This window comes from Tachypleus tridentatus, chromosome 8 (genome assembly GCF_004210375.1).
Source record: "Tachypleus tridentatus isolate NWPU-2018 chromosome 8, ASM421037v1, whole genome shotgun sequence".
In the NCBI taxonomy this organism is placed as follows: Eukaryota; Metazoa; Arthropoda; class Merostomata; order Xiphosura; family Limulidae; genus Tachypleus; species Tachypleus tridentatus.
The window spans coordinates 113,320,228-113,348,006 of NC_134832.1; the positions used below are offsets into that span (position 1 = coordinate 113,320,228).

At 32.9% G+C, this 27,779-nt stretch overlaps 2 protein-coding genes across 3 annotated transcripts in view; one reads left to right on the top strand and one right to left on the bottom strand.

Annotated features, from left to right (window-relative positions):
* LOC143223235 (uncharacterized) overlaps positions 1 to 5,673 on the top strand; it is a 42,672-nt gene extending 36,999 nt beyond the window's left edge. For both annotated transcript variants that reach the window (XM_076450900.1, XM_076450901.1), the window contains one exon: positions 871 to 5,673. In XM_076450900.1, the coding sequence (XP_076307015.1) occupies positions 871 to 2,163 (1,293 nt within the window). In that variant the 3' untranslated portion in view covers positions 2,164 to 5,673. The remainder of the gene's footprint in view (positions 1 to 870) is intronic.
* Positions 5,674 to 15,546: 9,873 nt separating this feature from the next.
* Positions 15,547 to 27,779, bottom strand: part of LOC143223236 (pyrokinin-1 receptor-like) — a 47,471-nt gene continuing 35,238 nt past the window's right edge. Inside the window, exon 2 of the mRNA XM_076450902.1 lies at positions 15,547 to 16,548. Within this exon, the coding sequence (XP_076307017.1) occupies positions 15,986 to 16,548 (563 nt within the window). The 3' untranslated portion in view covers positions 15,547 to 15,985. The remainder of the gene's footprint in view (positions 16,549 to 27,779) is intronic.

A 27,779-nucleotide genomic window follows, 5' to 3' on the forward strand; every position in this document is an offset into this window, starting at 1 on the left:
CCTATAAAACAAATATTTGAACAAATTCTTACTAATACAGGGAGTTCGGAAAGTCACTGTGCACTTATATATTTATTAACCTACATGTTTCAATATAAAATACAGGAGGTAAATATGAATGACAATTATAAACAATGTTGAATGTGACTCCCGTTGGCATCAACACAGGCCTACAACCTTCTTATTTTGTTTCTAAATACCGCTATGAGTTGCTGGCTTAAAATAGACTGAATAAAATATGATTACAAAACTGCACAGTGACTTTCTGAACACCCTGTATATTATACTGTTAGAAGATAACCTATAATTTCTTGTAGAGCTTTAAGTAACATGGAAAAGTCCGCGTATTTATTTAAAAGAATAAAACCAATATAGTTAGTATTATATTTTATTTATTACCATTTCATGAGAAACTGTTTGAAATATTTTGGAGGTTTTCAGTTGTAGTTTCAATGATATGCGCATGGTTTATATGTCTTTTAAGTTTACGATGTAACAGACGTCTACATTTTACTTTTAAAAATGATTCCTCTGGGGGGAGGGTGCGGTAAGTTCAAATACTTGCAACACTAAAATCCGGGGTTCGATTTACCACGGTGAAACTAATGTAGTTTTGCGCTCAAAGAAAATAACATAAAACAGAAAAACACTTGCCTAAATGATCGCAAGGCTTTTGTTTTAATTACTGCTAATTTCAATTATATTTGAAGTAATATAATAGCAATAAGACATAGGCTGATATTCGAATATGAAGCGTATTAACAAATAATTTTTCTATTACACTAGTTCGTTTTCTTGCTTTTTATGTGTACGTCATAAATTATATATAGTTTATTTTCTATAGATTATAATAAACATCCTATATTTCAGACTTCGATAAATGAAATTGGAATAAACGAAACACGAGTTAAAAAGAAAAGAAAAACAAGTTCGTTTTTATCAAGTATGACTGTCAAAAAAAAGAATAAAAAGAAAAAGAAAAATTCCCCTTCAGAAATCATAACCAAGCACGTGTATATTGGCAAACACGCAGATCCTGCCGAACCAGGAATCATGGAAATGGATGCCTTAAAATCCCATCGTGTTTCAGATAATTTTTTAAATGAAATTATACCGCTTATGAATCCACAGGCTACAGATGAGACATCAATGAAAATAAGTGAATATTTTAATTCTGATGAAGGAAATAAAACACTTAATGTGTGTGATTCTTCACATACCTCTGATAAACAGCGGTCAAGCCCATATTTTTTGAAGGCATACCAGACTCTAAGTAACAATGTGACGTCAAGTGATGGAATACAACCGCCCCTGAATAGGTTTGACATCAGTACAGCACTTCAAAAAACAAATACATCACATAATGAAAGCCATTTTTTAAAAACATTTTTGCCGTGTACTCCTCGTAAAGCTTGTTATCCACCAAGAAAAGCTGGACTAAAACAGCCAATATTCCAAGAATTGGGTCCAGTAGACAACACAGGTAAGTTAAAAACAGAAGGACATCCTTCACTTTCTCTTCCCCCTTATATACAGAACAACCAGCTGGAAATACTAACTCTAACACAACGAGTAAACTCTGCCAATCACTTCGAGAGATTTTGGTTAGCTCAAGAATCTCACCCAAAGGAAAATACGAAAACTAAAGTTATCAGTGAATACTCTTCTGAATTTTCACCTCCATGTTCCCCTTACAAACAGTTGAATCAACCAGAAACACAACGTATTAGAAATGTCTACGACGTTCCACCAGCTTTTAAAGATTATAGTCCAAAAGACAATTATGTGGAAAAAGGCGGTATTGGATTTTCTTCAGTGATTTTCCCTCCATGTCCTCCTTACGTGCAGTTGCACGAACTGGAAACACAAAATGTTGATAATGAATACAACAATCCTCCAGTTTTCCAAGATCTGAGTCCAGAAAGTAACTCTGGAGAAAACGTCAGTAACGTATATTTTTCAGAAACTTTCTCTCCATGTTCTCCTTACATACAGTTGCATCAATTGGAAACACAAAGTGTTGATAATAAAAACAAAAATTCTTCAGTTTTTCAAGATTCTAATCCAAAAACCAAAGCTGGGAAAAAAGTTGGGAATGAAATTTCTTCATTAACTTCCCCTCCGTGTTCTCCTTACATACAACTGCATCAACTGGAAACATAAAATGTTAGTGATGACTGTAACAATGCTTTAGTTTTACAAGATTTTAGTCCCAAAGACGATTCTTTTAAAAATTTCGGTAACACATACTCTTCAGAAATTCACTCGTTATGTCCTTCTTACAAATAATTACAATAAACGGTAACAGAAGATGTAAAATAATCGCCAGGCTATAACATTTAACTTTGATGTGAAGTATGGTCACTACGAACAGCGAGGATATCCTGACGCCGGTGTTGGCATATCTTCATCTGTAACTATGAAAAAATTGTTTCGAGGAATATTTGGTGTCTAGGGTCACCTGAAAAGATGCCACGTGTCTCCCAAGAGCATCCAATAGTCATTCGGAATCAACACGTTTAACAACAGTTTCTAAACAGATGTTGGATGGTTATTTTGGTGTGAGATATTTTGTACTTGAAAATACACACGTTTTAACAGTTTGTGGATCTTGTCCCCAACTGGGAGAGCAGTGAGTCTCCAAATTTACAACGCTAAAATCAGGGGCTCGATTCCCCTCAGTGGATACAGCAAATAACCCGATGTGGCTTTGTTATAGGAAAAGCACATACACAAAAAAAAACGAAAAAAAACAAAATGGATCTTAATAGATTGAGCAATTCTCCATTCAAATCTGCAAACCAGTTTTAACAAATACATCTTGAATAATGGTCTACAATAATGTAGAACAATTTTCAGCTTCTTTTACAGTACTACCAGTGTGTATGAAAGAGACATATTGAGTGGCCAGTCACTGAATAGTTTATACTTTTGAATAATGTTGTTGATCTTATGGTAATCGTTGAAGTCTAGTAAAACTTCAAAGTTAATGTACATTATTTTTAGGTAGATTTTAGATGCTTTTTTTACTTCTGAAGTACATACTATTGAGGATTATGTGGTGTTTATTATATTTACCTATTTTGTATTTAGGTAGCATGAATATATTGGTAAGAGATAAGTACCAATGAAATGTATAAAGAAGAAACAATTTCTTTGTAGTAAAAAATTATATCAAAGTTAAACTACGGATTGATTAAAAATAAAACCTTATATTCAAAATAATTATATTATAAAAAGTACTTTCTTAAAGGAAGCCCCCCCCCCCCAGTGAGGATATGGTGTGAGGTGTTATAAGACTATATTCTGCTCTGTAGATGTATAAATCGTTTTCCTGGCACATTGACAGTACCTTTATTTCTGAGATCCGTGGTTTAAATACAGTGCGTGTTAATAAGATAAAATGTGGCTCGATAATGCTATCAAAATAATGACAGTTTTTCTTTGATTCAAAACAGACTTCCCATTTAAGAATACTCAAAAAAGTTCATATTTTAAAACTGTTCATAAACCAGTAAATAATAAAAAAAAATGTTTCTTTCACTGTCTGCTTCTACGTCAGTAAAAACAAAATTATAATATTGGTAACCATGTTCAACAGACAAATTCAAAACCACTCATTTAGAGAGAACTAACCAGCGAGATCTCCAGTCATTGCATTAGCAGCTTATTGGTTGTACGGATTTCTCAAAAGGAACGCCTGCATAAACAGGCCACGAAATTCGAAAAACTCAAAAATGGCCATTAGCAGATGATGCTAAAAAGTGCATGATTTAGGATTGGGTTCGAGATTCTTATTGAAGATAACGGAAAGTTTATAGGACATCTTGAAGCGCACTGTACTATGACGACAATGAATTTCTTAGATGTAACTTGTGATTCTCGATATGCTATTGGTAGCTTTAATTCTCTTAGAATAATTATAAGGCATTCATCTTAAATATAGAAGTTTGTTCATAATCACTCAGTAGCTTGTTATATGCTGTCATAAATATCTGAATGAACAGTGAACTGTAATTCGAAACGTGCGTCAGACTCGATGAAAAACGATAATTATTTTTTCTCACAACATACTTTTGTTCTTTAATGAATGTTAATAAGCTGATTCTTTCATTTTTAAACGTTACCTCAAAGTTACATTTCTGGAACAAGGTTGTGTAAGTGATGTATCTTTGGTCAGAGTATACAGTTTGTTAGAATGAAAGGTCAGTCAAAGAATTATACAGAAGTATCACGTGATTAAAATAATCACAATTACACCATCAACGATAATTAATACCGTAAGACAACTCATGTTAAAACTATCAGAAAAGTATCTTTTATTAACATATTATTTTAAGCTTATCTTTAATTCTAGTTCATATATAATAAACTATCCTGTATTTGGCATTAAAAACGATAAAATAATTTCTGCTAAGTAATATATAATAATGTTGTGAAGTCTTATTAGTTAAAAGTTAAAACCCGCGAAATATGTTTTAATGTAAAACCGCGAAAGATAATTCCAGCGAATATTAGGTAAACTACGGTGTATAGAAGTTATAGCTGAGATCACATCATTTGATAGCATAATATTATATATACGATCTAGTATACTAATTATGACATAATTAGACTATCTACCACGCGATAACGATTTTAAAAATATGGTTAAGATAATAAAAAAAGCAACACTCTGCAAACCAGCTCCTACGTCACAGATATGTTACGAGAACTGAAACAACCAGACTATTAGGGTGTCAAACGCACAAAGAGGTATCACTTAAACATCTCTTGACCGTGCTAATTACAGCGAATGAAAATAGCTTTGTGCTTTACTTGTTAAAAATGTATTAATATCCTAAGGATATGGTGTATTATCTGACATAAGAATTATATCATACGTGAAATATTAAACTAATTACAAGAAATATTATTCGTCTTTATAGAGTTAATATCAAAGTAGCACGCTTTATAACGTGTAACATGCAACTGACAGTTTCTATAAATTATATATTAAAGTACAGCCGTGGATGCGTTATAATGTGGCGGTCACTCCCATTATTCGTTGGTATAAGAGTAGCCCAAGAGTTGGCGATGGGTGGTGATGGCCAGCTGCCTTTCCTCTAGTCTTACACTGCAAAAGTAGGGACGGCTAGCACAGCCAGCCCTCGAGTAGCTGTGCGCGAAATTAAAGAAACAAAACAAACTCACTAACATTTTTTTTGTTTTTTTTTAAATTTCGCACAAAGCTATTCGAGGGCTGGCTGTGCTAGCCGTCCCTACTTTTGCAGTGAAGGCAGCTAGTCATCACCACCCACCGCCAACTCTTGGGCTACTCTTTTACCAACGAATAGTGTGATTGACCGTCACATTATAACGTCCCTACAGCTGAAAGGGCGAGCATGTTTGGTGCGACCGCGATTCGAACCCGCGACCCTCGCATTACGAGTCGCACGCCTTACGCACTTGGCCATCCCGGGCCCCAAACTAAAAATGTAGCGATTAAACAATTATGTTGTGACTGATGAAAGGTAGATACATTTTGGAGATAGAAACAAATTCGTTTTTATTAAATTCTGTATTTTTCATTAATCATTAAACAACTGTTTTTGTCATTTTTGAATGTATTTCATATTATTTGTTTAATAAACGCGATGACAAGAATAATAACATCTTGTTTATGAACGTTGACCATGATTTTGCTACTAAATTGACTTATTAACTAAAAGCTTATCAGCTAATGTTAAGACACACAGTTAAAAGTAAAAATCTAGACTCGCGGCATATGGTGTGTTACTTGTAGGAACCAACGAATTACAATTTTCACCTATCTGTAATTTAATAGTCCCTCTATGAATTTTTCACCTGTATTGCCTTTCAGTTTGCTTACTACGTAGCCAAAACTTGGACATGCGATGTCTGATTTTTTTTACGTCGTCTTCTTCTAATTTCTACGGGATTTTTAATACTGCTTCCACGAGTCAGACACCCAGGAATTTGCAGAACCAAAATTTAAATTTTCAAGTCATACCAGATTGTTTATTCATCGGAACACTTTTACTAAAACCTGATTGCCACACCCTTTGTGAAAATTGGATTTATGACTGGTCACAAAACATACAATGACATACTATCGACATTTAGTGATTAAGTGTACAGATATTGTATCGATAAAGCAACATTAATACAGGGGAAAAATGGCTTGTAAGTGCAAAGTGAGAATGTGGAATACTTCTAGAAAATGCCCTCGATGCAACAGTTTAGATTCGAAAGTCAAAATGGCACGAAAAGTAGGTGGAAATCAGCCGCAGATCAAATTATAGGCACGAAAAAAGAACAAAGGAAGAACTTGTGCTATTTCATTGGAGAGTGATGAAGATGAAATGTCTAGCGATACTTCTGAGAGTCCCTTGGATTTCGTGAAACGATTATCCAATAATTCAAGTGTAAAAGTAAGGCGTTCAAGACGTTGCTATAGCATCTCAACAAGGGACTGGAACGACGTCTATTTAATTCGGCCGTTCTTTACTATCGAATCCACAATGACATCAAACTTTTCAAATGAAGAAGCTGATCGGAAGACATCAAGTTTCAGTGCTCTTGACAAGAACAATTGATTGGTTGCGTTCTGCACGATTGTATTAAGAGTTCTCTGCACTATGTTACTCCCAGGAGATCGAGATGGTCTTATGAACGTGATTGAACACGACATTTGTAGAAAATCTGATGATACAAAACTATTCTCATCTGCCAACGATGTGTAACAAACTCTGTCAGAGAAAAGTTATACTTGCACTGATGTATGAGTCAATGACATCCAGAGAAGCGACAAAAAAATGGAAGATTGGAGAACAAGGTTTTGAAACAACTAGATGGTACTTTCGTCGACTGAAGTCTGGGTTTCATCTAAAACCTACAGTACGATCCGTCCAGCGTTACTGTAAGCGAGCTTCACTGGAAGCAGTAGAGTACCGTTGATTAAGGTGTTGAGAATTATTCTACTGACGTAACTACTTTGAAAACAAAGAACAAGGACGGGAACAAATATACAAGAATACAACAAACTATAAGGTTAACATCATAACACCATACGTACATCCTGTAAGTTTACTATTGTGTATTATGGGAGTCAAAAATTGCGATAGTGTCACTAAATTTGCGAAATCTTTTCGTAAGTAGTTGTGTGGAATTTTAGTTCAACCTGAAAACGTTGAGTTTTTAAGCATTCCGGGATGATGTTATATATTGGTTTGGATTGCGCTTTCTTCTTCGAATGTGGAATTTTTGTACTTTTAAATATTGGTGGCTGTTAAGAAATGTTTAAATATTAAAAAAAGAGCTTTGGAGGTCAACAGTAAAATAAGCGTTTGATAAGTAGACCAATGTGTTTTTAAAGCGTCATAAAACTCCCTGTTATAAAGTATAAAGTATAAAAGTATAAAGTCAAAACTCGAATCGCCTATTTTTCCTTTATTTGCAATAATAGAGGACTAAGTTTGAAAAACAATAATTATCATCAACTTAGTTATCTAGAAATTTTGAAAACAAACAAACAATGGAAACAAAATGTACCAGACATTTGTTAGAACACAGCTGAGGATAATGCAATCTTTATTGGAAAATACTTGCAGAGAATCTAATCTTACGTTATAAAGTTCTGATATGGATGTCTTAAATATATATATATGAAATTATTTCAAAGTATGACAAAGTCATGGTTTGTATCTACCTATCCAATGGATGTTCAGCAGCCTACATTTACTCAGAACAAAGTGAAACTAATTTTGCAAATCAGTGTCCAATGAAATACTAACAATACCACGATATGAAAATGTAGAATTCTATAACATGTCATCTCCATGGGTCATAGAATATTTAATGACATTTTCCTGGTCAGTACTTTCCTTTCTTTATGAACAAGCTGTTTTAGATTCATAATACGTTATTGTTTTTTGAATTAAACACAAAACTAAACAAAAAGCTATCTGAGCTGTGCTCACAACAGGTATCGAAACCCAGTTTTTAGTACTGTAATTCATCAGCCATACCGCTGTGCTACTGGGGAACATCATAGTAAGTAACAACTTTCAAAGCTAATTATTACAAACATCCAGATTTCTTTCTAAATCACAATTTTAATAGCTCATCTGCTATTTTATATAGCTTATTAAAATGTTCATATTTGTCAATCGCTTTATCTCGCGTCCACTCAATAATATTTGAGATCTAAATAGATCTGAAGGAGATTCGATGGAAGAGAATTTAGAAAGAATTATAATACTTGAAATTCTTTTTGTATTAGCTTATAGCTTATTATTATAGCTTAAGAATAGTTCTTCCAAGCTCCTCTATTACATAACTAATGAAGGTATCCATGTACTCCGAAAGGGATTACCTGAATAAAAAGTTGATTTTCGTCAATTTTTTATACTTGCATCACGAACCTAATAAATATTTAAATGTGATAAGCTTTCAAACTCAGTACAGACATGTAATATTCTTAGGATGATTAAAACAAAATACATTTTTAAGCGATATCCCACTGTGTGGGTTTGTGGTTTAAACGAAAACTAAGCTGAATGTATTTAATATATCGAAATGGTGACGCTAACTCAACTTACGAATCTTGTTTATTTTGATATTTATATCGCTCATTTATTTAAATATTGAAAACTGCTTTGGATGAATTTTAAAATATTTTGAAGGCAGAATTAAAGATTGGTTTATCATTCTTTTTGTTCCTAGATCAAACTAGGTAATTTCCATATATATATATATTTTTTTTTTAGAAGATGCAAATTTCATATAAAAGTGAATAAACAAAGAAAATTATTCTATTTTGCTGAAGAAAAGCGACTATATGAGAAGTTTTTAAGTTCTAATGCCAGAAACTAGCGTATTTCTCTTTTCCTCATGATCTGTATGCGAGACTGCTGTATCGAATATGCTTATTTTTATTTAGCCAGAGAATTTTCGTAATATGACAATAAAAAGTAATTTAAAACAAGCTTGATACATAAAACGAAACTTGTTGAATTATACAGGAGTGTAGAGCAGGACGAGGAAAACGACTCTGTGTGTAAATTTACTTCGGAGTAAAAACTACTGTATTCTTAAAATACTTAATACTGGAAACAAGCATACACATCATATTACGCATGTAAATATATATTACAAAATTTAATATACATTTCATTAAAATTCACAGCTTGTAAGAAATAAAATAAAACTGGACTCGCACGTGGTGTTGTACTGTCAACTACACAGTAAAGCTGATTAAAAAAACATTTAACATCCGACAGTTTCACTAACACTAGGTTTCGTAATATATCCTGAACGATCACATATGTTATTTATATATACATTTGAATTACAGTAGATTCAAAGCTTAAAGAACTGATTTTCTGAAGGGCTGTGAATCATGATTTATTTTCAATTTATAAGCATTTCAAAATAGAAATGTGGGTGTCACCAAAGAAAATTAGATTATTATAATTATGTTTATGTTCGTGTTTGTACTGTTTATACTGTCGATAAAAAGTGCTCTCTGCATTTCTTTTTCTGTTCTGTATCACATCTAAAATCAACAGAATTTCATTTGATATCACATTATTTTTATGTCTATTGAGGGATAATAATAGCACTCAGTTCATGGTCTTACAACCCAAAATCCTGGAATTCAATTTCTTATGGCGGACAGCATAAAGAAAACCTATTGTGTAGTTTCGCACCAATCAAACAACAGTGAACAAAATTTTTAACATAGCTCCTGACGAAACCAGTTAGAATATTATATCTACCATATCAGCTGAAAGAGATTGAAAAATGTGTTCATTTATCATCAACTAGATGAAAAAAGAAGGAATCATGACAGTCAAGGCGCACTTCTTATCACAACACAGAAAACAGAGAAAGGAAACGGCAAAGACAACAAAGTCAGGAACACAGTGGATTTAATTTTACAATAACGTCTCGAAAAACTAATAAAACATAATGTTAATAGTATTCTTTGACAAAGACAACAAAGTCAGGAACACAGTAGATTTAGTTTTACAATAACGTCTCGAAAGACTAATAAAAGATAATGTTAATAGTATTATTTGACAAAGACAATGAAAACATGTTTTTATCGTGTCAACTAACGTAGACAATAATATGTGCGCAGATAGCCCTCGAGTAGCTTTGCGCGAAATTAAAAACAAAACAATAATATGTAATATTACTAACTTTTATGAAGAAGACGATGAAAATAATTTTTTATGAATTCTGATGGAAACACTGGGTTGGACTACTGCAGCCAAAATATATTTGAAATGGTATTTATGGGTGCAGTTGCGTAGTTGCTCCTCTATGATCCTCATATTAACGCCAGGTAGTAGAAACAGATGAAAGACCAATGTCGTCTATGCAATGTCAGATACATCTCAGTAATACTTAAAGTGCCTGTTTTTTTTATCACAGAATCTTTAAGCAATAGGTACTGTTTTACTGGTATAGTTTGTGTTTAACCTAGTAATTCATTAATCAAGAATACTTTTACTTGTAATATCAGTGCTATAAAAAGATACATTTTAACTAATATCGAATGGAAACATCCTCTATGTGCTTACATTTCACAAGTATGTGCAAAATGTATTATAATTATTTCTTTTTTTATTTACGTTTTAGGTTATATAATTGAAATATCGCCTTGAAATATGTTCATGTTATTTCAGAAATTAGAAAATTATTGTGGATTTGGTTTTATCCAAAAATATTTTAAAGTTTTTTAATCTGATTAATCAATAATATTTATACTAATAATAATGCTGATAATTAACTTTTTTTAAATTTCATTACACGACCAATTATTACGTGTGACATTAAACAGTCTTTTAGTTTCTTCCTTTTAAACAATGAAAAATTACTTATTCCACATTCCAACGCTACTTAAGTAAGAACACTTTTAATTTTAATTACACATTTTAAATTTTATCACAAACCAAGAGTTGCTAAGATATCTGGAGGTATTATGCGTGCACCTTATGAATTATTACACATCCAAATCGGCTTTAAAATCAAACTTTATTAGACAGAGCATTGCCATTACATAAGATACCAGAAAATATACGTTGTTTGGTATTTATAGTGGTAAATTAAGTAAAAACCAATACATATCTAGTATCCATTACATATCATACTAGACAGTATACGTTGTATGGTATTTATAGTAGTAAATTAAGTAAAAACCAATACATATCTAGTATCCATTACATATCATACTAGACAATATACGTTGTATGGTATTTATAGTAGTATATTAAATAAAAACCAATACTAATAGTTGTTTTTCAATTATATTTTTAATCGTGACAACTAATGTCTTAGCGGCAAGCTTTAGGGTTTAGAATATAAATGTTTAGAGTTCGATCCCTGCTGTGAGCACAGCAAAGATAGCGAACTGTGAAGTATTGTGATAAAATGAAAAACATTTGATCTTGCGCATTACAACCAGAAAGGCACTGAAAATCATAATTAGAAGTATTAGTTAATTATTATGGTATGTAACACCAGAGAAACATAGTTCAGATCAATGGTCTGTGTGACGTTACATCACAATGAAACTTACAGTAAATGTAAACAAATCTTTCTCCACTGGTTTTATTACAGTTTTCACTGAGAATATCACCATAACTTCTCATTTTTGTGTGGCTTTAGTTGCTGTTTGGGAGGCCTTTCGCACAGTTCTAAAGGCCATCAGGGTGGCTGTAGTGCCTGCCCCTTCTCCAGTTTTCACGCTAAAAATCAGGGTTCGGTTAATACCAAGTAAACAAAAACGTTTCAGCGGTATAGGGTGTTATATATTATAACAATTAACATAATATGAATCAGTAATATAAAGTCAAGAATTTGTGTGTAATATGTTTTGTCCACATACAAGCTTTGATATGACATGGGTGTACGGCACACAAGGTGTATGGTCGGTGCATTATTATGTTTTTAACACGGGAAACCAATTTGGGACTAGGACTAAAAGAAATACTAATTATTTAAAATCATTATCAAATTTGTTGTGATGCCCCTGGTAAGTCTGAGGGCTTACAACACTGAGAAGTAAGGTTTCGATACACGAAGATAACCCATTGCGTAGGTTTACAATAAACAACAAATTAACTGTGTTCCAGCGTCACTGACACACACCATTGATCTAATACAAACATAGATAAATAGACAGTCTTCTGAAAAATTAAAATAAAAATTAATGGATACAATATATTTTAAACAAAGTTTATTTGTTTAAAAAAACAACAACATTTATTTATGGTTTTAGTATCAAGGAATTTATATGTGTATATATATAAATATATAGGATCTTCTAATTTCATAAAAAACATAGCCAGAAGATATATATTTATACTTTTATTGAATATCTAGTGAGCATACTAGCATTTTGACTTATCTTAATATTATGTAAGTTCACCAGAACAAATAAGTGGGTTTCAAGGAAATTCAAATAAATGTGTTTTCGATGGCCAAAGTTTACAGCTTTCACTTGACCACAACACATCTCTGTATTAGTAAGGCATACAACAAGCATCACAGTTTAAAAACAACAACATTTATAATTCTATTTTAAATTTTATGAAAAACACTATTACATCCATAAATGCTTTAGTATAACAATGTAGAGGCATTATTTTCTCACACAAAAAAGACAATATTCAGCATATATATACGTATATAAACCACTGTTGAAGAATGCCCATAAATACTATTTATACATTCTATTCTAATGAGTATAACAACGTTATCGTATTTGATGGACACTGCACTAACATTTGAAAATATATAAAAGTTAAATTTTCTTTTTCACGCTTAACATTCAAGCCTTTTTTTTTAAATTCATGAATCAAACAATTCTGCTGTAGTTTCCTTACGCCGTGATAATCTCTTATTTAATTTTGTTTGAAGGGATTTTTTTTTCGTAATGAATAACTGGAATGAACGCACTTTAAAAATCGTTATAACCCGTATTGTCGTAAGTAATGCACGAAAAGGTTTCAGGGCGTATGTAAACGTAACTTACTGCCTTTTGCACCAGAGATGCGTGAGCAGTTTCAAATGAAAGTTAATAAGGCATACAAAACCAAATTAGTGTTTCAGCTTACTTCGTTATTGTTTTCTTTTAAGGAACAAGTGTTGTTTATATTTTTGAATGGGAGGTTCTTCTGGTCTTGAGGTAAAGTTAGACTGAACTAACAAAGAAAAATAGGTTTAGTCTATGCTTTTTATAGCATACTTTTCCTTTTACGTTTTTGAAATATTGGTAAAGAACTGTACATATAAGAAGTTAGTAAAGAAGACAATATAACAATTTTCTGGAGTATTTATATAAAGAAAAACTCCAGTAAATACGTTTAAATTTGTTATTTAAGAATTGCGGTGGTAATACAGAAACTGGTGTATACATATTTTTACGAATTTAACATTTAATTATCGACTTCAAGTCATGTTCCCGTGACAACTAACACTAAACAATTTATGCTTGGTTGTGACTGGCTGACTGAAGCAATGACGTACATGTCCCAAGATTTAGCTATAATCACTTCTCAGGTATGTATTGTTTGTTTGTTTTTAAATTTCTCGCAAAGCTACACGAGGGCTATCTGCGTTAGTCGTTCATAATTTAGCGGTGTAAGACTAGAGGGAAGGCATCTAGTCATCACTACCCACCGCCAATTCTTGGGCTACTGTTCCACCAACGAATATTTATTAGGATTGATCGTCACATTATAACGCCTCCACAGCTGAAACAGGCGAGCATATTTGGTGCTGACGAGCATTTTGAACCCGCGACTCTCAGATTACGATTCGAGCGACTAGCCATGCCGGGGCCTCTCAGGTATGTATAGCTAACTGCAAACTGCTTGTATAACGAAGAATAATTCTGTATAACAATAAACCCTTAACACACATGTTGTAAATGCAGTCGGGTATGTTATGCTAGACAAACAGACCCATACATTCTTTCCAATTTATTTTTAGTTTGTAACATTAACATTTCACACATTTTCATTAATAGGATGTTATGGAAAAAAAGAGTTGTATAATAAAGAGAATAGTTTAGATAGTAAATTAGAGTGAGGGTGGTTTATGATGCAGTAATGTATATATATATATATATATATATATATATATATATATATACTTATTTAAATGTAGTTATAAATATTGTAATTAAGATAAAAGATACTGCGCTTCTGAGTTGGTTCTTTCTTATTAATTTTGTTATAAATATTTGTTTAGAGATCACATATATACATGAAGTAAGAGTGTGCTAAAGCATCAATAACTCTGGTATTCTATATAATAACATGATTCACTGTTGTTTGTTTTGTTTTTGGAATTTCGCGCAAAACTTCATGAGCGCTATCTGCGCTACCTGTCCCTAATCTATCTAGCAGTGTAACATTAGAGGAAAGGTAGCCAGTCATCACCATCCACGGCCAACTCTTGGGTTACTCTTTTACCAACGAATAGTGGAATTGACCGTAACATTATAACGGCCCCACGACTGAAAGGGTGAGCATGTTTGGTGCGAGGGGAGTCGAATCCGCGACACTCAAATTACGAGTCGGAGGCCTTAACCCACCTGGCCATGCCGGGCCTTCTACTGTTGTTATTTAATCTTCTGAAACTTTAATGGCTGGACCTCTGGTGGTTTACTTCTCAATTATTTTGTATAAATAACCAGATCATTTTATTGCTCACATTTGTGGTTTGTTAAAATCAATCTCAATTCTCTTTCCATTGATATTTTTCCAGTAAATCGTGGTGTCATAAAGAACATATATCAGTCTCGGTATGAATTATTTTTCTAAATAAGCAATCGTATTCTCGTTCCCATATTATTCACTCGTATTAGATGAGTTCCAGGTTAGACGATGTACAATAATTGTTGGTGAGCTTGTATTAACATTAAGTTGAATCTCATTTACGTCTTTAAAGTTGTTATCAAATAGTTTGTTAACATAAATAACCTATTTGCCCTTATTATGCCTGTCGTATTTCAGCCGGAATGAAGAGCTTTGGTATTGGATACAGGTCTCGTCGGCATTGGTTATAGCAGCTATAGTGTGGATGACATGCTGTTACACGTTGTTGATAACTTTCACGCTGAAGTTCTATTAGCAAATATATTATTAAAGATTGAGTTCGAGGATTGTTCTCGTAATTTATTTTACATAAGCACGATATTCGTTTGTAGTTTGATTCATGGTTTCAAAAGTTTCGTTAAAATAGTTTAAAATAACAACTGCGGCTGCATTGCCAAGAATAAAGTAACTACAAGTACATTGAAAAAGAGTTGAATTAATAAAATTAATAATAATTAATAAAATTATTTATGACAATTGAAAACTAAAGTACATTGATGAGAACTGAACAACTAAGTACATTAATTAAAAATGTTTGATAATAATTAAAATAACTAAACTGTTTGATAATAATAAAAATAACTAAACTTTTTGATAATAACTAAAATGTTTGATAACAATTGAAATAAGTAAACTGTATTGATAACAAGTGAAATAACTAAACTGTATTGATAACAAGTGAAAAAACTAAACTGTATTGATAACAAGTGAAAAAACTAAACTGTATTGATAACAAGTGAAATAACTAAACTGTATTGATAACAAGTGAAATAACTAAACTGCTTCGATAAGAACTGTATAATTAAAATAATCGAATGAGAATTTGAAAATGCTTTGATGAGAATTGGGCAATTAAAATGCGTTAATTAGAACTAAAAACAAACATTTGTTCCACCAACAACATTAATAAAACAAAAGCCTATAATAATCTCTTTAGGCAAGACTTTTTTTTGTCGCTGTTGTACAACATTACTTAAGCCGTGACTTAATACTAATAACAACGTTATTAACATGATAATTAATTCTTCAGTTCGCTCCAGCAGTTTATGTTTTACAACTTAAAACAGTTTTATCCCTCAAGGGTCTCATTACTTATCTTCAGGCAATGATTGAAGGACGTGTTTCGACTCAATAAAAGCGCCACCACCTGCACCCTGAAGACTGAAACTGTTTTCGTCTTCAGTGCAGGTTCGTGGATTGAAAATGTTTGCCAGTCTCATCTCTCGGACTTGTTGCCGAGCAGAAGGATCGCCTTTTATATCCTGAGACATGGAGTAATACTGGGACACTGGAGAAGCTCTACGTTGATAAGGGTGTGATGTTTCGGAGAGCACTGTTAGATCTGTCGTTTCGAAGGCAGTAGAGTGACGAGTGGTGTATCTCGGCATAATTGCAAAATTCTGCGATCGTGAAATTTGTCTTCCACAACATTTTGCTAAAGTCTCTTTAAAAGCCTGTCGAAACTTTAACGACATAATACTGTACAAAATAGGGTTAATAGTAGCACTGACGTAATACAGCACACCAGACATGTACATTAGCACGTCGTAAATAATGGTCTCTGTAGGCGTAGGATCTGTGACGTAAGTTGCCATTAGACGTTGCGCGTGAAACGGGGCGTAACACACAAAAAATGCCACCACAACAGCAACTGAAAACAGGAAAAAAATGAAAAGTTTAGTTATAAATAGTTATGTAGTAATATAAAAATACTTCATTAAAAAAATTTAAAAATCTTTTCATAGAATTTTAATATTTTAAGAATTTTTTTCAAATTTCTCAAAATAAGTTCGCTGCTCTTAGACAATTTACATTCACTTTTAGGACTTTTAGAAGAGAAAAAAATTGTAAATAGTTTTTACTTAACAGAAAATCATAGCGTTGTTTACTAATTAATCTACTGGTGTCAAAAATATAGCACTTTATAAAGTTAATTTACAATAAAGACACTCGATACATTAGTAGGAAATATTTTTTAAAAATATTTTTAATATTTGTTTTTTGATGTTAAAATCTCAGATTTCTTCAAAAAAGAGATTTAGAAAAATAGATTATCTTGTTCGTTTTGTTGAATTTGTCTGAAAACTACTTTAGGGCTATTTGTATTAGCCGTTCTTTATTTAAAAAGCGTTAGAATAGAACAACAAAGGCAGATTGTGAGGCGAGCGCCCTGACCACCAAGTCATGCTAGACCATATTTGGGAAACTTCAGTGAGGGTAATTTGATGAAAATATGATATTGACGAGAAAAGAAGAAGATATTTGTTTTCAGATGGCCCACCATGGCCAGATGGTTATGGCCCTCGACTCCTCAAGGTCTCGGATACGAATCCTTTCAGTCGTGGGGGTGTTCTTATTTAACGGCTAATTTCACTATTCATCGGTAAGAGATTAGCCCAAGAGGAGGCGGTGGGTGGTGATGACTAGCTATCTTCTCTCTAGTCTTTCACTGTCTTTCGTGTAGTTTTGCACGAAATTCAATCCAAACAAACAAATTCTTCTTTCAATATTTGTATTAGTTGCTTATCATGAAACTTCTCCCTTAGACCAATTTATGACACAAAATCAATGAACAAAGCCTATGGCTGAAACATCACGTAATAAGTTATTCTTCAAGATACTAGAAAGTAACGAGATTCTTTTTTTTTCTTCTCATAAAAGAACCTCATAACAATATTTTTTATACATTTTTCTAGACAATTTTAGGAGTTTTTCAGTCGTTATGTCGTGATTCCTTTGTTAGTGCAATGTTACACATTGTCTATTTGTGCTTTGTTCATTGCGTGAAATTGAACCCCTAACTTTAGCGTATTAAGTTCTTAAAATTACTACTGACCCATCTAAAAAAAAAACGATGTTGTAATATACTTAGATTTTTGATTGAGCAAAATAATTTTAGTTTGTTACGAATATTTTTTTTAGAAATTGGCCAAGACTCTATGTGACATGTACACCATTCGGTTTTGTTTTTCTTCAGAATTTCAGTGCCAAGTTTCACAAAGGTTATCTGAGTTTATCCTTCTCCAAGTTTGATTTAATAAACTAGAAGAAATACTTCTAGTAACCTGAACTTACAACTTACTTCTTGCTTTGACCTAAGAGTTAGGGATCTGAAAGTGCATCAGAATAGAGTAAAAGTTCATGAAAACCTGTAGTAATATTCGATTAACCAGAGCGGTTATCAGTCCATTGTGTATCAAGTAGGATCAGAATTCCATCTAAGTTTGCAAAAAATTATTATTTTTAGCATGATTAATGGCCTGGCACTGGCAGTTGGGTTAAGGCATTCGATTTGTATATAATCCGAGGGTCGCGGGTTCGAATACCAGTTGCACCAAACATGCTCGCCCTTTTAACCGTGGGGGCGTTATAAAGTTATAATCAATCCCACTATTCCTTGGTAAAAGAGTAGCCCAAAAGTTGGCTGTGGGTGGTGATGACTATCTGTCTTCCCTCTAGTCTTGCACTGCTAAATTAGGGACGGCTAGCGCAGATAGCCCTCGTGTAGCTTTGCTCAAAATTCCAAAACAAGCAAACATGCATGATTAATTATGCTAAAATGCGTTACAAGAGGTAGGAATTTATGATAAACACTGTTCCTAAAAATGTGTACGTAATTTTGACCTCGGTGTTAAAAATGACATGACAAATGTATTTTCACACAATAACTTGGAGCACAGTACAAGCAGCTTGTTATCGGAAAAGTGTACTGAAAACAAAACAAAACTATACTCTGGCCAAAACCTAATTAAAACATGCAATGTTTACGTGTAAAATGGCTGAAAAATACTTACTTAATAAAAATTCACAAATCCATCCACAATGAATTAATATAACGCGAGGAGAGAAATCTTAACAGTACAAAAGGATGGATCTACTTGTAGAAAAAGGTTACCTCCTGCACTGATCCTCCCTGTTTTTGTTAATATGTGATGTTTGATTATATTAATCTGTTGACTGTCAAGTATTTCAGCTGCTACAATACAACTCTAATGCTTCTTCATTTTGTAACTTTTTTCGTGACTCCATTTTGGATCGAAAGTGAAACAATCTGTAAGTAGGTCAAATGCATGTACGATGCTGACATCTAGCGTTGAAGTTAGTTATTATTGAGAACGAAATAACTCATCCGTGGCACTGTGTTAGCGGTCGGCTTGGACGAGTTATCTCGTCTACGGCACTGAACAGGTTAAGGTATAATAAAACACCTATCCTGATGCTTACCACCATGTAGACGATGCCAGAAAGCACTGACATGACAAATGTATTTTCACACAATAACTTGGAGCACAGTACAAGCAGCTTGTTATTGAAAAATTGTACTGAAAACAAAACTATATGTGAGTTAAGATGTGTGCAATTAGTTTTTTACTAGTTATAATCTAACATAAAAGTTTAAGTTTGACTTACATTTACTCTAATTTCACGTTTTTACACATAAATTTGTAAAAGAACATATTCTTTAAGATGACATATTAATTAGTTTTGTCTTTATGATTTGAACCAAAAGCAGAAAATAACTTTTCTGTTTGAGCTTCTACATGTTCCTTATCACTATTCGTTAATTTGGAGATACACAAACAGTATTTTACTGGAAATGATCCAAGAGCGCAATCCTAGAGTTGGCAATGAATGCTATTGGCTAGCTGATTTTCTGTCAGTTCAAAATTAGGTACAAGAATGTTCAAAATTCCACAACAAACTATTATTTGAGATATTGTATCTTCTGTAAATATATGTAGACAGTGCACCTCCAAGTAACGATTCTTGGCAATTCAGAAATATTCAGTAAAAAAAAAACCTTAAATGCAATGGAACATAAGCTATAAGAATCTTAATAGTTTTGTGATTCTCAAAAAAGGCTTATCGACGACAAGCGACTACTCATTGTTAATAGTGAAAATGAAAAATAGGCTAAAATGAATTTAGGCCTAATAGTGTTTGTTTTTAATTTCGCGCAAAGCTACACGAGGGTTATCTACGCTAGCCGTCCCTAATTTAGCAGTGTAACACTAGAGCGAAGGCAGCTAGTCATCACCACCCACCGCCAACTTTTGGGCTACTCTTTTACCAACGAATAGTAGGATTAAACGTAACTTTATAACGCTCCCACGGCTGAAAGGGAGAGCACGTTTGGTGTGACGGGGATTCGAACCCAAATAATAGTGCAAACTTATTATTTGGTATCTTGTCACTTCAATTATTATTTTTTGCTAAGTCAAATCCGCTTATAGATTTTAAATCATTAGTTATCCTATAGCTAATAATCAAATACCATTTTCTCCCTTTGTCACCGAAAATTTGCTAACGATCTTTTACAAAATACTTTTTATTCAAGGGTTACTTTAAAGGTAAAAGACTTATCGAAACTTAATCCAAGTACAGTTTATCTACTAAAGAATTAGTTATAAATGCAAATATCGGCATTTTGAGTTTCTACCTTAGTTTAATGGTCGTCTTTACAACAGGATCAAAAGAATTTATTCGCGTGAATGCTTAAAAGGAATAAAGTGTCACACTTAATTAGTAGAAACAAACAACAATTGAAGTTCTAATGCTTGAAATGTTTTAAGACAAAAGAAGAGTCTTAAACGACTTTTTAATGTTCATTGCGTTAAACTAAAACTCTTCGTCGTCAAACAATGAATTGTCATTATTCATGAGTTCGTGCTACTCTCTTTTCTTTTAACCAAAAATACAACGAAATGAAAATTTAACCGTGCCTTTGTTTGAGTTTTTCCTACCCCTGAAATTATCGATTTGTTTCTATACTGTTCACCAAATAGTCCATTGTATAACTCTGTAGTAAGAAATAAATGAATAAATGAAACACTCAGCGTAAAGAATTAAACACAATACTGAATAAAATTCCTCATTTTCTAGGTAAGGAATGCACAGGACTCCATAGGTAGTTTCTGGGATTAAATACGGTATTAATGGTATATTTATTTACATTTTTATGTCACTTAATTATTTCTAGAGGTTCTGTATCAAGTAAAGTCGAGGATCCACAAACACTTCTCGTGTACAAATAGTTTCTGTTTGTTAAAAATTATAAAATTGCATTAAGAGCTACCCCTGCTGTGGCCGCTGAAATATTTGTGTTTGTTTTGTGAAAAATCCACATTGGGCTATTTGCTGCATCTATTGCGGCTAATCGAATCTGGGATTTAGTGTTGCAAGTCCGTAGTCTTACTGCTATCCCAACGAATGATCCTATTCAAGTGATCAAACCCCGAATTTTAGTCACCGAAGAAATATAAAGAGTTTAGAAAACATGATTAGAAACCTATAGAACGTCATATGGTGCCCATTGATAATTTTAGGATTAAACGTTTTGTGATAAGAATTATTTTTAAGGACAAATTATAATAACTTTTTTAATTTTACACTGTGATGTTTATTGTGTTTATAATAGTCGAGCAAATAAAAAGCTTCTCGCTGGTACAGCAGTAAGTCTACGGATTTACAACGCTAAAATCAGCGGTTCGATTCCCCTCAGTGGATACAGCAGATAGCCCAATGTGGCTTTGCTAAAAGAAAAAACAAATAAAAAATCTGAGCCTTATTACTATCATTATTTCATAGCGCCTGCCATGACTTAGTGATTAAACAATTTTCGGGACGTGATTTTAAAACCTGTCCTCGAATATGCTCACCCTTCCTGCCAACATTGACGATCAATCCTTATATACCGATAAGGATAAGCCCGAGGGCAGTTGGCGTGGGGTGGTGTTGACTATCTGTCTTTTCTCTAGTCTAGTACTTCAAAATTAGGGTAGATAGTGCAGATGGCCCTCGAGCATTTCTGGGCAAAAATGAACGGAACCAACCATTATTATGTATTGTTTCTTCATATTTGTTTACCATGGTTTCTTACAAATCATATAGCCAGTAACTCTGGAATAATAAAATAATTCACATAAATAGAATTGTCAGCTTTGTTTATTAGTCTTTTTAACCGCAAGCAGAATATTGAACCTTTTTATTTCATCTGGAAATTTTATGGTTCACGTCCAGTTAACCCAAGATCATGCTCCACACAGTGGAATCTTGGGTACATAATAAGGGCGGTGGTAAAATCCCACTATTCAATAAGAGTAGATTAACATTTAGTGATGGGTGCAGTTGACTTCCTGCATTCCATCAACTCAGTCAGTTTAAGATTAAGAATGACTACCACAGATGACATTTATATAACTTTGTACGAACATCTGAAATATATGAAAAAACTATTTCGTTAGTTTATACTAGTATTCATCTTTAGGAACGTAACAATTTTGTTTAGAAATTGGTTTGGCCAGAATTTTGCGCAAATCTATACGAAGGCTATCTGCGCTAGCCGTTCCTCATTTAACTGTGATAGAATAAAGGGAAGGATGCTAGTTAACACCAAATTCCATAATTCCTGGATTACTCGGTTACCAACGGATAGTGGGATTAATAGTCACAGTATGACTCGTATCACTGATGAAAGAACGAGCATATTTGATGACGGGAATTTTAGAAATTTGTTTGTAGCCTTCTGGTGTTTATTTTTATTTTTCTTACTAATATCACAGGGTCAAAAATATAATCTATATTTATATTTTACAGAGGTGAAGTACGTTATGTTGAAACAATTTTGAAGAATCGCCAAGACTGGTCATGCTTTATTTGATTACCGCACATTTTGACAGGCACGCCAAGAAACTTGGAATATATCCTTCTGAGAAAACAGGTATACGCTAAATACTATCTAAATCAGACAATGTATTATTATGGAGACATATGAGGAACTGAAAGAAATTCAACGAATCTTCTTAATACCTCGGAATACTTAATCGAACAGTACATGCGGTGAAAAGTATCCCTTCGAGGCTATTCGTCTGTTTCAAGATTGAAATTGCTCAATGCAAGAGATGAACTACTCATAGGTCGGATAAGTGAGAAATGATAAAGCAAGAGATGAACTACTCCTAGGTCGGATAAGTGAAAAATGATAAAGCAAGAGATGAACTACTCGTAGGTCGGATAAGTGAAAAATGATAAAGCAAGAGATAAACTACTCATAGGTCGGATAAGTAAAAAATGATAAAGCAAGAGATGAACTACTCATAGGTCGGATAAGTGAAAAATGATAAAGCAAGAGATGAACTACTCGTAGGTCGGATAAGTGAAAAATGATAAATGATAAATGATATGCATGTGATGGCGATTAGGAGGTTTTCTTGAAAAGCAATATCAGGGTAGAGAAATTACATTTAGATTACACAATTGCTAGAGGTTAAACCACACTGTGAATTTAATGTATTCTTTTCTCATATACTTATACATATACTTTTTACTTATTGTAATGACCTTAATTCTAACAAGTCTGGGATCAGCCGGTATTTTTGTAAGTCAAGAATTTTTACAGTAGGATGGCCGGCACATGTTCGGAGACAGGAATTTGAATTCGTGACCCTCAGATTGCAAATCGAACGCCCTAAAAGTCAGGCCATGTTAAGCGTTTCTTTTCATCTACTATTCTGGTAAAATTTTAAACAGTTTAAATTTTTAATAACAGTGAATGATATTATTTACTCTATTTTAAAAACGTGTTGAAACTCACAAAAAAGATATGAGTTTGTCCGATTAATCAGAACAGAAAACAATATCAAACAATACAAAATATTGTCCTGTGCCTCATTAATATTACAGAGAGACTAATGATATAAAGAGAACAAGAAAGAGTACAATCCAGTTTCTTAGTAATTTCGCAATACCATTCTTATTTTTTACTAGTTGTTCTTTCTATATGATAGTATTGCCAAAGAAAAAGTAAAAAGAAAAGGACAGTCGTCAGCATAAAAGTTCAATGTTGAATTAGATATAAACATAGAAAACTGAGAAAGGTACGTTTTGTGTATGAATCTAGTCGTATTTACCATTTGGAATGTTTTTTTATGTATGTATACATATATAATAATTTAATACATTTTAGTTTCTTGTTAACCAACCTGATAATCAAAACACCTCGTAGTAATAGCACTCAAAATACATTGGGGATATTCCACCTGTCAAACGAAGTTAAACAAGTTGACAATCATGGAAAAATTAAAACAAGGGTAAACAGACCAGTGATTTAATCCGTTATTACTATAAATGATTAAACAGGATAGGAAATGTGTTAAATGATTATAAGTTCTTTATTGTTTAATAATGATGAGTTAAGTAACTTATTAACAATAATTTTCATTGATAATTATTGAGCGACTTATCTGTTTATTCTTACGCATATATTTAACGGGAACACAAATGAGTGTTGCATGAAAACGTCTTTTTTTTTTCTATTTTGCTTAACACAGACTTTAAGTTGTAAATGAGAACTCATACATTCACATTAAAACTGTAAATTTGCTGATACTAAAACGCGTGTTAATATAACGAACACAATCTTCTGTAGATGTACAGATTGTTCCTCTGATTCGACTGTTCCTAAACTTTTCTTAAAGGACCAGGCTTATTTCGCCTATAAGGTTTATGTGAAGAAACTACGCATATACTTTAGCCCGGCATGATCAGGTGATTAAGGCACTCGACTTGTAATCTAAGGGTCACGGGTTCGAATCCCCATCATACCAAACATGCTCGACCTTTCAGCCGTGGGGTCGCTATAAAGTGGCGGCCAATCCCACTGTTCGTTGATAAATGAGTACCCCAAGAGTTGGCGGTAAGTGGTGATGACTAGTTAACTTCCCTCTAGTCTTACGCTTTAAAATTTCTTTTTGCCTAAAAAATTTAATTTCTGATTGAATTTTGAAAGCAAATATCCTAAAACAACACCCGTAGTCTCAACTTGTTAGAATTTTATTTTTACTAACATTTGAATATCTTCAGAAAGTTTAAACTTCTTTCATGTGATAGTTGTTGAGCACTTCTACATTTTTTTTGCCACTGTAGTTAAGCACCGGATAAAACCCCTTGTTGATTCAATGTCCTACATTGTCTATTTCTTATTGTCACTGATGAAGGAATTTTACCAGGGCATGGTAAAACACACGCTTGTTATTCGAGCTGATATTCGATACTCGTGTTTTAAAGTGTTTCCTGGTGTTGTTGAAATGTCAGTGTGTTTATGTCGTGGCACTTATTACCTAAGTTGTGCTTATTCGAATGTGAGAAGACAGAGAACAGAGAGGTTGTTATTTAACCATCGACTGTTCATTTTCCCAGGGGTTACCTTGGAAATAATATTTTTAAGCTGTTAAACCAGTATGGTTTCGACACGTCTACCATTTAGATGTTCTGCAAACACTGTTATTATGAAAGAGCCTATATTTGTAAATCAAAATGATAACAATAACCAGCTGTCTTCAGATTAGTAAAACCACTATAGATATGGCTTAAAACACCATTGTCGTTCTGTGACGTATTTGAAGTCATCGTTTTACCTCAATATGCTCTTTTTTTCAATTGCCGAAAGTAAAACCTATAGGTTTCAAAACAACTTATAAGTATTGATTATTTAATCAGACTTTTTCAATTATTTTTCAGAACTATATGATCTTAGCAGCAGAACACAAAGCATCCACTGTTGGATTGTACATCAATGAAATGATTATTATTTTGGCTTGTTTATATAACTTTTTTTTTTGTAAAATACACACAACATAAGCAGCAGAATTCAATCGTTTCGTGTTGTTTTGGTCACGTATTATGATTGTAATGTATATGTGTAACTTCTCGTGTTATAATTGCTATAGCTCATGTAATATCAAACCGAATTTCCCAACTTATCAAAAAATCACTAGGACTCTTTTACGTTAAGAGAATTGAATATTTAATGTGTACCTTTATTTGTACATGAAATATTTATCTTTATAATTTTTCCACAATACACATTTCTACTGAACTGAAATACTTAGGAGTAACCAAACACGACACATTACTTTTACTTGTAATATCATTCAGAGCTTAATTACAAGCTTATCATCGTAAAATGAAGGCGTATATTAACATCTACTAACAGAAGTGCCGTGAATTGTATAATATTAATTTGTTATGATGAGTATCACTTATAACCACATAACTGGTTTCAGTTCTTCTCGTATCATCTCAGTGTATTAACCATTTGTAAACTTACACTTGAGTATTTGGTTTCTAAAATTAGAATTATTTTTTTAGTGTTTACTCAAAACTAAATGAGCTTCAAGTATATTTGAAGAATTTAATTTACTATCACTTTTATTGTCTATATATGATAAACGCGTATATTAGAACAAGTAAAACAAAAATAACCACGTTTGAAATTTTTAAATTAGAAATAGAATTACTAGTTTTCTTTAAAATTTAATCAAAGTATCTTTTGAACCATGATACTATTCTCACGGTTTTGGCCCGGCATGGTCAAGTGTGTTAAGGCGTTCGACTCGTAATCCGAGAATCGCGGGTTCGAATCGCGGTCGCACCAAACATGCTCGCCCTTTCAGCCGTGTTATAATGTGACAGTCAATCCCACTATTCGTTGCTAAAAGAGTAGCCCAAGAGTTTGCGGTGGGTGATGATGACTAGCTGCCTTCCCTCTAGTTCTACACTGATACATTAGGGACGGCTAGCGCAGATAGCCCTCGAGTAGCTTTGCGCGAAATTAAAAAAAAAATTCACTGTTTTTCACACAACTGGATAAAATAACCTATGAATTGTTTGTAGGTGTGATGTTTTGTACATCAAATGCATCAAAATTGGTATTAAAGACTGGTGTGTCTTCACTACATTTCGTTTGTTTGTATTTACCACAAAGCTACACAATGGGATATCTGTGGTCTGAAATCTGTTTTTAGCGTTGTAAGTACGAAAACATACAGCTGTGCCACTTTGAGAAGGGCTTTGTTGGGTAGTGAAATGTTTCTTTAATATACAGTGTACTGTGGAAGATAAAAACTATGCAGTCGAGTTTTCAGTAACACTTTTAAAATTTGAGCCTGTTTAGGAAAACACAATTAACTAATTGACTAATTACATGACTGATGTGGCAACTAACTTTTATGTCCTTGTCTTTCAATATAAAACTGATCTACTAATTATAAATCACCATAATGTTCCCTGTACATGAAATATTTCATAAACAAAGAAAAATGTTGAGATTGCAGAAACTCCCTTGTTAGGTCATACGTAAAGAAGACACAGCCTTGAGATAAGAAATGATACGTTGTGAACAAAAAAAGATAAGACCCACGCAATAAGATGATAGATTGTTTCATTATGTTATGCCACAACAAACACCTGCAAGACCGCATAAACAGCTACTGCTGTTTTGACCTTCCGAAAGGACAACGCGTTTGCTTTTGGACTGAACAATGATGTATCAACTCTCTATACGTGTGACTCATGTTTATACACAGAATCTTTCAAGAACAAAAATCTTTGTAACATTGCTTACAAGGACATTAAGTAAAATCAAAACAAACATCCTTTGATCCAGCTATTGTTTTCTGCCATGTCAACGTTAAAAATGTGTTGTTGTTTTTTTCGTTTCTGAGATAACATTTAGTTTACTGTTTAAATTATAAAGTGTACTTTCAAAATGTAATCGTTTAAAACTGAGTGAACCGTTTCATGAGCAAAAAATACATATGCACTTTCATCCTTGATTTATTTCTAAACATGAATTATATCTTGGTATTGTATAATAACATTCTTAGAATGTGTGTGTATCTATTCATCTATATATATATTTCTTTTATTTTTATTTCTCAACGTTTACTTTTCTCGTTTGAAGTTCAGATATGGTCTACACTGTTTAAAAACAGTTTTTCATGTGGTTTAAAGTTGGAACTAGATTCTGCAAAAGAAACATCTTATACGATCTGCTTAAAAGCACTGATAGCTTTCTATTTGTTACTGTTGCATGTGATAATG